Here is a 13056-nt window from a genome sequence, read left to right as displayed (position 1 = left end):
TCGACTTACACTGATAGAAATGGGAAAACTGTTTTACTTTACAAAATATGTATACAAAACCTATTGTGACTGACTTTACTATCTACTGATCACTTCCCAAAGTATAATTTAGCTAGTGAAAACGTGGGAAGTTTTTAAATATATTACTGCAATATTTACTCAATATTATGTGCCTTACTAATTACAATTCCGCATTTATTTTCGGTTATAAAATATCACTTAATTTAATAAACAATTGGCAAAATCGATATGCAAAAATTACAAATATTTCATTAAACATGTTGATACATTTCATTTATGAATTTATTGAAATATTTATCAAACAACAAATATTATGGTGGAAATGATTATCATGACAATAATAAAAACAAAATTCCCATATCTATAGATGTTTACAGATGACATACAAAATGTTGATTGGTCAAAGAAACTATTTACAAAATGCTGTTTTTCAAAACATACCATCGATACAATCATTTTGCATCTTTTTCGTATGTTGTTTTTTTAACATTGATTTTGTCTTAGTCTAGTAATATATGCCATTAAACACAGTCTTGAAATTATTTCTCAAAGAGCAATATTGCAACATCCTATGTTATTGGTAAAATGACAATGGATTCCATATCTCGATATCATATTTGTAATTGGATACATCGGCAATCCAACATTGCCACAAATTTTCTTGGCTTGAAAGTGATTCTGATTTTAGCAACTACAGTAAAACCTCGATATAACAGACTAATTAAAACCAACAGTCCGTTATGACAATTTAGTTATTAACAATATAAAAATAGGTTCAAAATAAACTTAAAACTTTTTTTATAAAAATTATGAATGTTGTATTTAGATGCTATGGAGGCTGATAATTATCCGCCTCCATAGTGTAATGGTTAGCGCGCTAGGCTACAATGCTTGAAGTCGCTGGTTCGATTCCCAAGAGGGTCAAAATGTGTATTAGTGATTTTTCAATCTAATTTTTATTTAATATGACCCTAGATTGGTACCTGAAGCAGAAGGCTGATCACCTTTCCTTGGTGTATTTAATGATCAAGATAACACTGCTTCTATACGATGCAGTGCCCTTTGCATCATAGGGTGCGGATAAGGGTTAGGAGGAGAAGATTTAGATGCAGTCTATGAGCAGAATGGCATTATGTATCAAATTCTAGTGCTAGACGATTATGACGAGATTATAATGGCTGCTAAAATTTTGTTACATGCGGCGACACTTGAATATAAACATGTATAATATTAACAGGGAGTTTTTAAATTTTTTTTAGTTTTGACCGGATTTTTGTCCGTTACATCCGAAGTTTCTTAAATAGAGGTCCGTTATATTGAGATTTTACTATAATTAGAATAATGCAGTATAGTTTAATCCGATAAGAATAAATAACCAATTTATTCATATTGGATTAAAATTCTGTTGTAACACTGTTTTACCTAGTTTACAGACGTGGTGAGGAGAAAAATTGTCAGTTGGTATAAAATACAATTGTCAATTTATCATAATACGAAATGCAAAGTTTAATTTGCACAGAATATTACAATGTTGCTCTTTGTTAAATGATTATTTATAAAATAAAATACTAATACTATTATGTTCTTATACTACAAACACGAGAGTGACATCATTTTGAAAACATCATCTGTCTGTAGGAATTATAAGTTGAACGATATTATGCGAGCGATTCTAATATAATCGATATTAATTACCACCTGTTATCTCGAGGCATAAAATTCTACAAATTGTAAAGTAAAAATGCCGACGTACATATGGATTCGTATTCGTAAGATTATACAAACATTTATTACCATAGACGATTAAACTGAGAATAAAGAATGAATGTAAGTCATGGTTTTTCGATGTTTGCATACTTATGCAGTAAAAATCATAGTGAAACATCACAGTGAGTAATCTTACGGAAAGTAGTAAGTGCTTGAAGATTAGGTATGTTTATAGTCCTTATCAGCGTTTCATCGTTACGTAATGTTTTGTTTTATTTGTACCATAAACTCAGCTTGAAGTTATGGTACATACTAGAACAATTCATATTATGCGTCACCAATATTTTACAAAAATCAATAGTGCATTTTTTTATATTAAAAAAAAGAAGACACGCCTAACTCCACAGAGTTTGGGTCTTATCTTTTTAAGTCAAGTAACAGGTGCATAGATAGTGTAAAAGATAAACTGCACAATACTATATAACAGTTATTGAACAGCACTTATATCTATATAGTAACTTTGAAACATGTATTAAACATGTTAATAAAAAAATATATATATATACTCAACGACACAAACTGAAGGGATTCAAAATTGAATTGCTGATATTTCAGGACCATTCAAACATCTAACATACATCATTTTGCCGCGCATTCATCTGAGAGATTGCATTTTGACTATTTAATTTTTATTTTAAAATGAAATTATAGTTTAGAAAATTGGAAATGTATTTAGAATATTAATGAATGACGAGCTTTATTCCAAGTTCTTAATGAGACTTTAAGAGATTATACCGAAAAAAAGCTCCGCTTTTAATAAAAAAAAAACATGTGATACGTTCCTCTAATAATTGTTAAAATAATATATTGTTGTCAAGCAGGTACTGAGTTTTTAAAAAAATCGCCTGAATTTTTAATATCACGATTTATCCACTAAGTACTTATTTAATAGTTTAGAAAATTGGAAATGTATTTTGTATATAAATGAATGATAAGGAGTGTCAATTGCAAATATCTCGAAGGTAACATGAAGGTTTAAATAATTTTCTGTGAATTGATTATTTTCCAAGATGCAGGGATGCAACATGAATGAATGATTAGTGACGTTTCCAATTCATTAAAAAAGTGTATGTGTAAAAACCTGTTATACCATTGTATTCTATGGTAACTAAGCACCTTGGCAAAGAGGGCAATCTAACATGAATCAATGATTAACGTTATATAAGAACCACATCCATTTTATTATATTCATCATTACGATTGACTGAAGTCGTTACCTCCATAAAACTAGTTGATACGGAGAATACTACAAGCGTAATTCTACACTCACTAGGTCATGGTAATACAGTTTACTGGACTTCAATGTACTCCGCAATATTGTATGAAACAGTTAACTGAAGTGGACAGTGTGCAAACAATGCCAAAGAGTCTCTCATTTGTTAAATAACTAATCATTGAACAATACGACAGGCAGGAATGCTTAGTACCAAATATAACAATGTACTTGTAAATAATTTTATATGGGCGCATAAAATTGATTTGTTCTTTGTACACATGTAGATTGTATGCATGTATTTGCATACTCTAAAACAAAATTAAAAAACATTTTTGACAAACTGGTATCGAATTATAAGAAAAAATAAATGCAAAGTTAAATCTTCATTAAGTTGTAAAGTAATAATAAAATAATAGTTAATAAAAGCCACTCCACCGAAAGGCATGTTAAATTTGCCCATTTAAATGTAAATTTAACCACCGAAACACATCAACATAAAAGAACCAATTCTCTTTTTTTTGGGAGTAACATATCAGTATCGGTATGGATGATTGCTTCAAATATATTAATATACATTTGAAGTAATTTAAGAAGTGTATTTGTAGATTTTCACCGCACTGGCAATGAATAAAGAAAATGTAAGTGATATCTTAGAAAAAATCTAAGTTTTTTCTTCGGTAAAACTAATTTTGCTTTTTTTTTATCATTTTCATTCAAACCACTTTCAAAGCGCGCTAAAAATGGTCTAGATACCTAATATTTCCATGGGTGAAATTAAGCTTTATCACCAAAAAGGTAACGAGGTGTTTGAGGCATTTTTTACCTTAATTAAACTTAGCTTTGCAGAGTTTCTGAGCAAATACAATGGCCGCATTGGATAAAGTCTCAAACTTTTAGTGTTGATCAAATGGTGTTGGGAAAAATCAAACAAAGAAGAACAGTCGCTGTCGCCGAATATCACTCAAAAACCTCAACCAAGCATTAAACACACTCTAGATAGAAAATGGCACGTCGTAATATCTTTTCAACAATTTCCTGAGTAGCAATTCCTTCAAAATACTGTAAATTTGTAATATTTAGTCAATGATATATCGCTCACTCCTTATAAGAACGTCATAAATCAAAAAACTTGATTTTTCAGGAGATCGTTTTTAAAGTTTAAAAATATTAACACAATGTATTAAAAATAAATATCAAGCCACTTATTGAACTTTTGACTGTGCAACACATCTTTTTAGGTAAAACCTGAAGGTTTTTTCTCCATTTGAAAAATATTCAATATATTTTAAAAAATAATTATGTGCATTAAAAAACAAAATGCAAAAAAAACATTTTCTGCCCTGTAACGGGTAAATATTAAGTTAAAAATATGCCTCTTTTGCTGGGATATAGTACACTTTCGGGACACGAAAACATGCACAACTGAAAATGGATGATTTTTTATTTATGAGGTTCTTGAAAGGAATGAGCGATATGTTACACAGATGTAACACAGGGCGTTTGCAAATGTCTATTTTTTTAAAGTTTTCAATCATCTCCACCTCTAGAATATGCAATGAATTTTGTATGAATTTAAAGTTAAATAAACATTATTTGTATGAATACTATTAGTAGAACATACAACCGTAAATTTTCACTATTAAATAACATTATATCATCCGCAACACGTAACCCAGTTTCACTGGCAATAATGACCATTCCACTTTATGACAATCTTGTAATGGTCGCTTTTACCATGGAAAATTAATAATGCGTTTTTGAAACATTGATGCCGATACGTAATTGTTAAATTTAAGTATTATTTACAAGTCACTCTGGTGTTGTTAGTATACCATGTAATTTTCTTATACTAGGTAAATGAAATAATATCACACCTGTTTCATTTCACCAGCAGTTGTAATGTGAGCCTGAAATTCAACACATTGTTTATAAAACTTTAATAACATTTGATAAAATATTAGCAAATTACCAATATCAAAAATCAACTGTATGTAAATCAGTTTGCATTTTTTATTGATTTGGTATTAGCTTTGCGGAATAACATAATGATAAAAAAAAATTAAAATACTTTTATGATACCACTTTTGAGTTTATTAATGTAAACATGACGGTTTGTATTTTCACCTGTCAATGAGGACATTCGTGGTTCTCGAAACAAAACGTGTTTCATTAATAAACTCAAAAGTGGTCTTATACAAGTGTTTTAATATCACATTTGAACCAGTTTGAAAAATTAATCAATTTCACCGATTAGATGTATACAAACAAGAAACTGCTTTAAATATGTAACTTTTAGCTTTTATAATGTCTTTCTCAAGTAAAAAGGAACTGAAAGTCTTATGAAATTAAAAATACAATATAGAATTTTGTTACTGTAGACACTTATATAAGATTATTATTATTTAAACTGCAGCGCATGGGAATACTCATTCGTCATCTTCACAGAAGTATCGGAATTTTTCAGTTTTAAAGTAGGAAAAAAAATTAAGGAGTACTAAACGTTGAACTGGAGTTTTATAATTTTTTTTTCGTTGTTGATAATTTCAACAAATATATTATTCATCAAAAATCCAAAAATGAGTGGATCAATTCTAAGTATTTTATGAAAAATAAAAAGTTGATCAACTGTCACATCACAGGATTAATCATTCTTAAGGTAAAATATTAAAAATACCATGATAATATCCATTCACTAAATTATTCATACATAGTATCATATTTCCTTAGTGAACATGCCAAGGTAGCTTTCTGCAAACCATGGAATGGTGTATGAATCAACAATGACTTGACACTTTATTTTTTTTTTAATTGAGAGATCGAAAGAATGTATATGTTACTAATATAAAGCACAGGAATGCAGAAGGTCTGTGACGGAATTTGATGACCAAAAAGCACATAGCTTTAAATGGTATTGAGAACAATAATTGAATAAGTAATGTTGCCCAACCAATTTAAAAATCAATTATTGAAATATAATCATTCTGTTAATGCTCGGGTGTTTAATATTTAATGGCTTATTATATTAACTTTAAGCAGGTTCTCATCACTTATTACAATTCTGTAAATCAAAATTTCTTACGATGAAATTAATTTAAAAGAAAATACATAGAGGCACAGAGAATGATTTAAACATCCTTTTTTGAGAATATTTGCACCCATTAATTACTAATTATTTAAAGCCCTTGTTATTTCTGAACAACGAATCACTTTTATTCTAATTAATATTCGTAAAGCTAGTGTGTTTGTAAATGTAATTTACTCTCAAATCTCTTCATATTATAATTAATTTTTTATAAAATAAGGCTTTTTAAAGTAGCAAACACTTAAATTATGCTATTTGTAAATTTAAAAAAATATGGATATCTTTGTATAAAAATATTACATTGCGAGGCTCCTTAATGCAGTTTAAAAAAACCGAGAATTCTGTTTTTACATCAGTCATTCATGATTCATCAAAAGAGATCAGTTGATTTCCGTGAATGAAACTCGGCAAACCAATAAACAAACTTAGAGTGAGAGATTGATTTACACTTGTTTAAAAATACCATCATTTAAGAATCATACTCGCTCATAAGTATAAACCCACACTATATGAGAATTCTCATCTCGACACATACACAAACACTAACCTCTGAAATATTATGAAAATAATCTACTTAAAAAATGATTATCCATTTTTAAGGCGTAGATTCGGCGGTTAGACATTTTAACAAAATGTAGTAATGTATATGTACACAAATACTTGCGGATTTTTAGTTGATAGCCTACGAGGCGTACCTGTCTTTTTGTTAGGGCGACCACTACAACATCAAGAAAATACTATACACACTACACCATGGCATTATTTACACACCTTCATAAAATTTGAGATTCCATACGTTGTAAGGCTGTCTAATATCTGTGTCTCTCTGAAGAGAGAGAAAATCTTTGGCAGACACTATTACAGCGCATTTTAGCTTATTAGTATTGGACAGACTAACAACGCATGTGATCTAATATTTTGTATAGGTGTGTGAAAAGTGATTCAGTTACAGTGTATAGAGATATTTTCATGCCGGTGTAGTAGTTGTACCAATGTAGAGACGGGTACGACTCGAACAGTAGACTTGAAACTCGCGGCATATATAAACATATAGCTCACTCCTTTCAACAACGTCATGTATCAAAAAACTTGATTTTTCAGGAGATCGTTTTTGAAGTTTAAAAATATAATAAAATGTATTAAAAATAAATACCAAGCCACTTAATGAACTTTTTGATTTATGACGTTAAAAGGAGAGAGCGATATACGAAGTAGCATTTTGTGATTTATATTTCATTATCGTTTCATTTCTAGGTTATTATGTTTCGTCTTAGTTATGCTTCTAGTCTAAGTTCAAAATGCATTACAATGTCCATCAACTGGACTGGCAGTTAAAACCAGCTCAAATTTAAATTCTGCAAGGGCAAATAACTCGTGGGATAGTAAATTAAATGGAAAATACTAAGAAAACCTGAGCAGCTGTAGAAATCTACAAAATATCATGTTTACATATTGTTAGTTTAAAGGTAAAATGCACATACAAAACTCTATATACATAGATGTATGTATATTGAGTATTGCAAAAACGAAACCACCGTAATAGCAAATAAACTTTTGAAAACGGGGAAAAAAAACTCTAAATTATATTGTAAATTATATTGTTCATCACTATTTTTCGGTGAACCGATTTACTGGTGAAGACTAAATTCTATTACCAAATTATCGGTAAAAAATAATAATAATAAAAATGAGAGATAATGCTCAAATATTAGATTTCACTCAGGGACGGAAATCATTTTGAAGTAAATCACAATCATTCAAGTACATGTTTTGTTTGTGTTTTGTGACATTTGTGGTGATATTTCTATGGGTCAACTGATTTGACTGTTTTCTGGATTACTGTTTCATCAATAATGCAGAAAACAAGTTAGACAAACAAATCTAGAACTGAAAAAAGTTTTTGATGACTTGATGAGATAACTTGTGCTCATTAAAAGATACTTTTATTATATTAAGGTGTTTCATATCATAAGATGATCCTATAATCTTCATGTTTTGATGCCTTCATAATTGCCGGTAAATTACTGGTACAACCATCATATTTTTACCGATTTAACGGTTATAGAGTTTTCTGGAAATTTTGCATACCTTAGTAAAAAGGGATGATATTTACATATTTTTATAGGTTTTAACAGGGCTTTTATTTCCATGTAACGCGGTGGAACGGCGTTCCGGCAACTTTTGTTCATGTGCATATTTTTATATATTTTTTTTCAAAATCAATTAGACGAAACAATGTTTACGCATAATTAAAAAAAAAAACAAATATTTTTTTTTTTTAAATAAATTGTATTAACATGTTAGTATTTCGGCTCAACACAGGCCATGCCTAAAGAGTCGTAATACATATGGTAAATGTATCTATGAAAAAAAAATTACAATCTATATTTATAGAATTCGTCAAAATGATAAAATATGGTATTGTAACGAACTAATTTTTTTTAGTAAAAAGCTTGACATGAAGCGAGTTTCGGGACCTTTTTGAGTAAAAAGAAAAGCCCTGGGTTTTTACATTATACTACTGTGGTATTACGTCAGTTTGGGGTTGGCACAGGAGCATGGTACATGACTTTAGCTTTAAACTGACAATATTATCAAAAGGGGATAAGATATTATACCAGACTTACCGTATCCAAGTTAAACAAGGAGGACACTTTCCTGAGGAAGCCATTGTGAGTTGGCTTCTTTTTGCGTCTCTCCGTCATGATGGGTGAACGGTGTTGCGATTAGGGTGATATATTACATAACCCGGGTAAGCACCCCTGATTAGACCTCGGCCGATTGCAGCAGAAAACAGCATGCGTGTTAGTCACAAATCACATCTCTCCGCCGTGTGCGGGGTGCCGACTACCTCATGCACCATTACCTTCTCTCACCGAACTAACTTTTCCATCTTTACTAGAAACAATAGTCCAAATGTTTCACCACAAGTCCGTTAAACCAAACACCATTATCTGAACGCTTCTTACTGCAGGGACAGAGAAATGTCTAACAAGAAGGTCTGGCTGCCATGCAACAAGGTATTCCAGTACTTTCAAATCTTATTAAACTTTTAAAAAGTTTACTCGTCTACAAATTATAAATAAAAATTAACAAAATTAATCGATTTTCAATCAAATTATACACATCGAGAAAGGTATGGCAGCCTTTTTAGTGCCACTATATTTCAAACAATGCGGATGGATTCAATATATGGTCACAAACTAAAGTTAACACTAAACATCCTCGCTGTTATTTTAAAATTTGTAGTTAAAATGCGTTAATCAGCGTATAACTCCTACCTAGATAAAAGCACTATGATAAGACTCAGGAATCTCTGATAAAAGACAAGCCTTTTTCTCAAAAAAGGTGATTACTTTTCCGAGAATACGAGTTTTAAAAGTAAAAATGAGTGTATTATCTTACACTGGGCTTGAATGCGATAATCTTTCTAACATTGTGTAAAAGGCCAATAGCTAATAATAAGCATCTATTAGAAGATATGACTAAACACTGTCAGTCTTATAAAATAAATTTCCTCACGAAAGCTGCGGAAATTAAAGTTAAAATATTTGTTAAAATATGTAACACGTAAGTAATGTTTAAAAATTACTTTCTCAGATAAATGATTAAGAGATATCACTTTTACACGAAGAAATATGCCAATTGCCGGATGGTACGCTCGCGATTCACACTAAAATTATGTTGTTATTTCAAAAGTTAAAACAATAAGCACTGATTTACCGAGTAAAATGCCTTTACATTCCTTTAACATGAGTTATAATAGTACATTAACGATTTTATTGCATGATTCCATAAATAAACTTATAATTCGACGGGAACACCAAACGTCAAACGCGAAAGAATTCGTTAAAATTGAATATTGACAAACATACCTATCAACGGGGTATTTTATGTACCTACTAACTTTATTGTCTCTGAATGGGTTTCCTAAATTCTCGCACGAAAAAAGAGCTCGCAGCAAACTGGGCTATAATATTTGACGTACACATTTCCCGAAGTTCATAGTATATTTTAGGTTATAAATAGGTCGGTTCGCTTGACGCGGAGGAACGGCCGGACGCCATTACAAACCACTTGTGGCGTTCACTGGCGTTCACGCGAGTTCACGTCATCTGCTACATTCGACAGAGGAGTGAGGGACTTATTTCCACTTACTCGTAAAAAATAATAGGTACATATCGTATATAATTTGTATCATAATAAATTTAAGCCGAGATACACATTTAGTTATAATTGAATTCATACATGTGGGACTTTATATATGTCAACACAAATTAAGATTTTTAAGTAAATGATAATAACAGAGAGTACCTATATCTTTTGAAGAAGGAAATATGGAAGTTTTTTTTCATTTACAGAGCCATATCTATCCCGTGGGACTAAAATCCGATAGTAAAGTATTCGTAAGCGAAGATTTGAACATACTCAATATTGTCAGATACAATCTCTAAGTAGTGTGCATCCATACATTCCTACATAAGTGCCTTAACTGGAAACGTTTTTTTGTCACAAAAACATATTATTTAAATATGGCAATCCTTCTTTCATGGGACTGATACATAATATTAGCAGTGTAAATAATCTAATATGAGTATGGGTATTCAACCCGAGTCCTCTAGACTCATTTCTTTGCTTACAATTCCTCCTTAATTTCCTTTCCTATGTAGCAGCTATGTCCTACACGTTTAGCTCCTTCACTTACGTCATACGTATCTCATCAAACATATTTCACTCTTGCATCCATTAAACTGGAGCCTCGGACTGATCTCCCTGCGTTCGTATAACCACGATCGAGTGTCATTGGGGTGCCCTATGCACCACTGCATTATTCAATTCGATTTTTATTTTTTTTATTTTACTCAGATATCAAACGAAGTTTTAAAGTAAGTACCCGTAGAAAAATATTTTTAAAAAATGCACTTATAAAGTTTACTTGTGGTTAAATCGTTATACAAATATATTTTGTACAGATTTTTTGCTGTTTTTTTTCCTGTGATATATCACTGTTGTCTTACGCCCTACTCTCCTCAATCAAATTTACTTGTGTGTGTATCATAACGCTAAAATCTTGTGTGTATTGTGAATTTATAAAATGAACTTGAAATAAACCATTGAAATAATAGTACAAAGTAGCGTTCAATAGATGGCACTAGTCAATAAATATTTTTGAAATATAACAATTGAAATTCAATGGGCGTGATTACAATGCATATTTCTAATTGTTCTAATTAATTTCCATGAATGGCGATTTATATTTAGGTTGATTGATAATTAAAAAATACGAATAGATTTGTGGTAAGATCGAATCTAAAAATTATTCGAGTCAGTGACATTTATAATGGGACCACAACCCGATTCGTAATAAGACAAAATACATATAAAATCTTGAATACTTGGAATCTACAAAAAAAATAAAAGAATAAATATTAACTCCGGATACCTATATCTTATAACTGCCCTATTTACCTTATATCAATAAATAAATAAATAAAAATATACACACATACTTTAGGTACCTACTTACAATAAAATTGAATAAAAGCTTCCCATACACGTTTTTTGGAAAACAAATAGGTACATATTTATAATCGCTGGGGATGATTCGAATTCTGAATGTATAAATTATGTATGGCAACTCTTATATGCCATTATTTCTACATCTCTTGTTTCACGAACCACTTCGACCGTATTATTTTTTCATGATACATTCATGTCTTCGTTATTCAGAAATAAAATAAGTAGATGGTACAGTTTTACAATATATTTTCTAGGATCAGTCTATCAATATATTTAATATTATGAGAAAAATGTTAAATGCATTTTAGAAATTATGCACTCGACAATTTTTATTTTATGCACCTGATATAACTATTCATCTAAGAAATATTCATAAACGCATAAAAAAAGTTAATATACGCACGTGAGAAATGGTTTTATATGTACCTGATATATTCATGTGAGAAATATTTTATAAATGCGGCTGAGAAATGTTAATATATGGATCTGAAAAAAAGTTAATATGTGCACTTGAATTTTTTTATTATACACACCTGATATATTCATCTGAGAAATGTTACCAAATGCGGCCGAGAAATGGTAATATATGCATCCGAAAGATGTTAATATATGCACGTTAGAAATGTTATAACCTACATACTTACATCTGATATATTCATCAGAGAAATGTTACTAAATACGACTGGGTAATGTTATTACATGCATCAGAAAAAAGTTAATATATGCACGTGAAAAATGTTATATACACCTGATTAATTTTAGTATGTTCACCTAAGTAACGAAATAACATATAATATGTAATGTAAATACAAAATATCTTCACCCCTCCAGAAATTTGGTTCAAATGATTTTCAGATTTTCATCACATAAAAAAATTGACAAAGAAGAGGAATTGTCAAAACTTTTAGGACTAGACATAAGAGACGTTGGTTGATTTTTCGGTTTTGAGGACGTCAAAACTTTTCGTCGGTGGAGGAGGGAGAGATTTCGCTGCAACATAATATTTAGACATTTCAAGATAGGAAAAAAAATCACAAAATAAATTGGAGCTGCCGAAATGTATTTATTTATGATTGCTAAGTTTAGTTTTAAACTAACGTATTTTTTCAGTTTTAAAAAATGTTTTTTTGAACAACCTATATTACTTTTCAGCATTTTCTACGACTTATATATTAAGTAAACTGAAAGTTTAATTTGCAGTAGTTTGATTAAATCTCGAAAAAAATTCTAGGTTGTCGGGATGTGGGGACGAAGACGGAGACAAGTCCCAACGTATCAGGAAGAATTCTAGAGAGAAGAACTCTAAAGCTTAGCAAAAAACAAATAAGGATCCTAACCAGGACCTTGACAGGACACTGCAGACTGAGGAAACACATGACAAAAATTGGACTACATGACTCCCCAGTATGCAGATGTTGTATGGAGGATAACGAAACGCCAATCCACATTC

General features: G+C 30.5%; 1 protein-coding gene across 10 annotated transcripts in view; it reads right to left on the bottom strand.

Annotated features, from left to right (window-relative positions):
- dlg1 (MAGUK family member discs large 1) overlaps positions 1-13056 on the bottom strand; it is a 115216-nt gene that overhangs the window by 21712 nt on the left and 80448 nt on the right. For 6 of the 10 annotated variants that reach the window (XR_015838974.1, XM_088275220.1, XM_088275221.1 and 3 more), the window contains exon 6: positions 4879-4911. The exons of 2 other annotated variants lie outside the window; for them this stretch is intronic. Coding sequence is in view for 7 of the 8 variants with exons in the window: in XM_088275220.1 (XP_088131346.1) it covers positions 4879-4911 (33 nt within the window). In the remaining variant the exon portion in view is untranslated. Of the gene's footprint in view, positions 1-4878; positions 4912-8713; positions 8985-9961; positions 10178-13056 lie in introns of those variants that run through there. 2 more of the 10 variants (XM_088275229.1, XM_088275228.1) reach the window with 2 other exon arrangements.

This window comes from Brachycentrus maculatus, unplaced genomic scaffold (genome assembly GCF_059751285.1).
Source record: "Brachycentrus maculatus isolate JH-2025_06_01 unplaced genomic scaffold, ASM5975128v1 h1tg000823l, whole genome shotgun sequence".
Lineage (NCBI taxonomy): Eukaryota > Metazoa > Arthropoda > Insecta > Trichoptera > Brachycentridae > Brachycentrus > Brachycentrus maculatus.
This window is presented reverse-complemented; position numbering and strand designations above follow the sequence as displayed.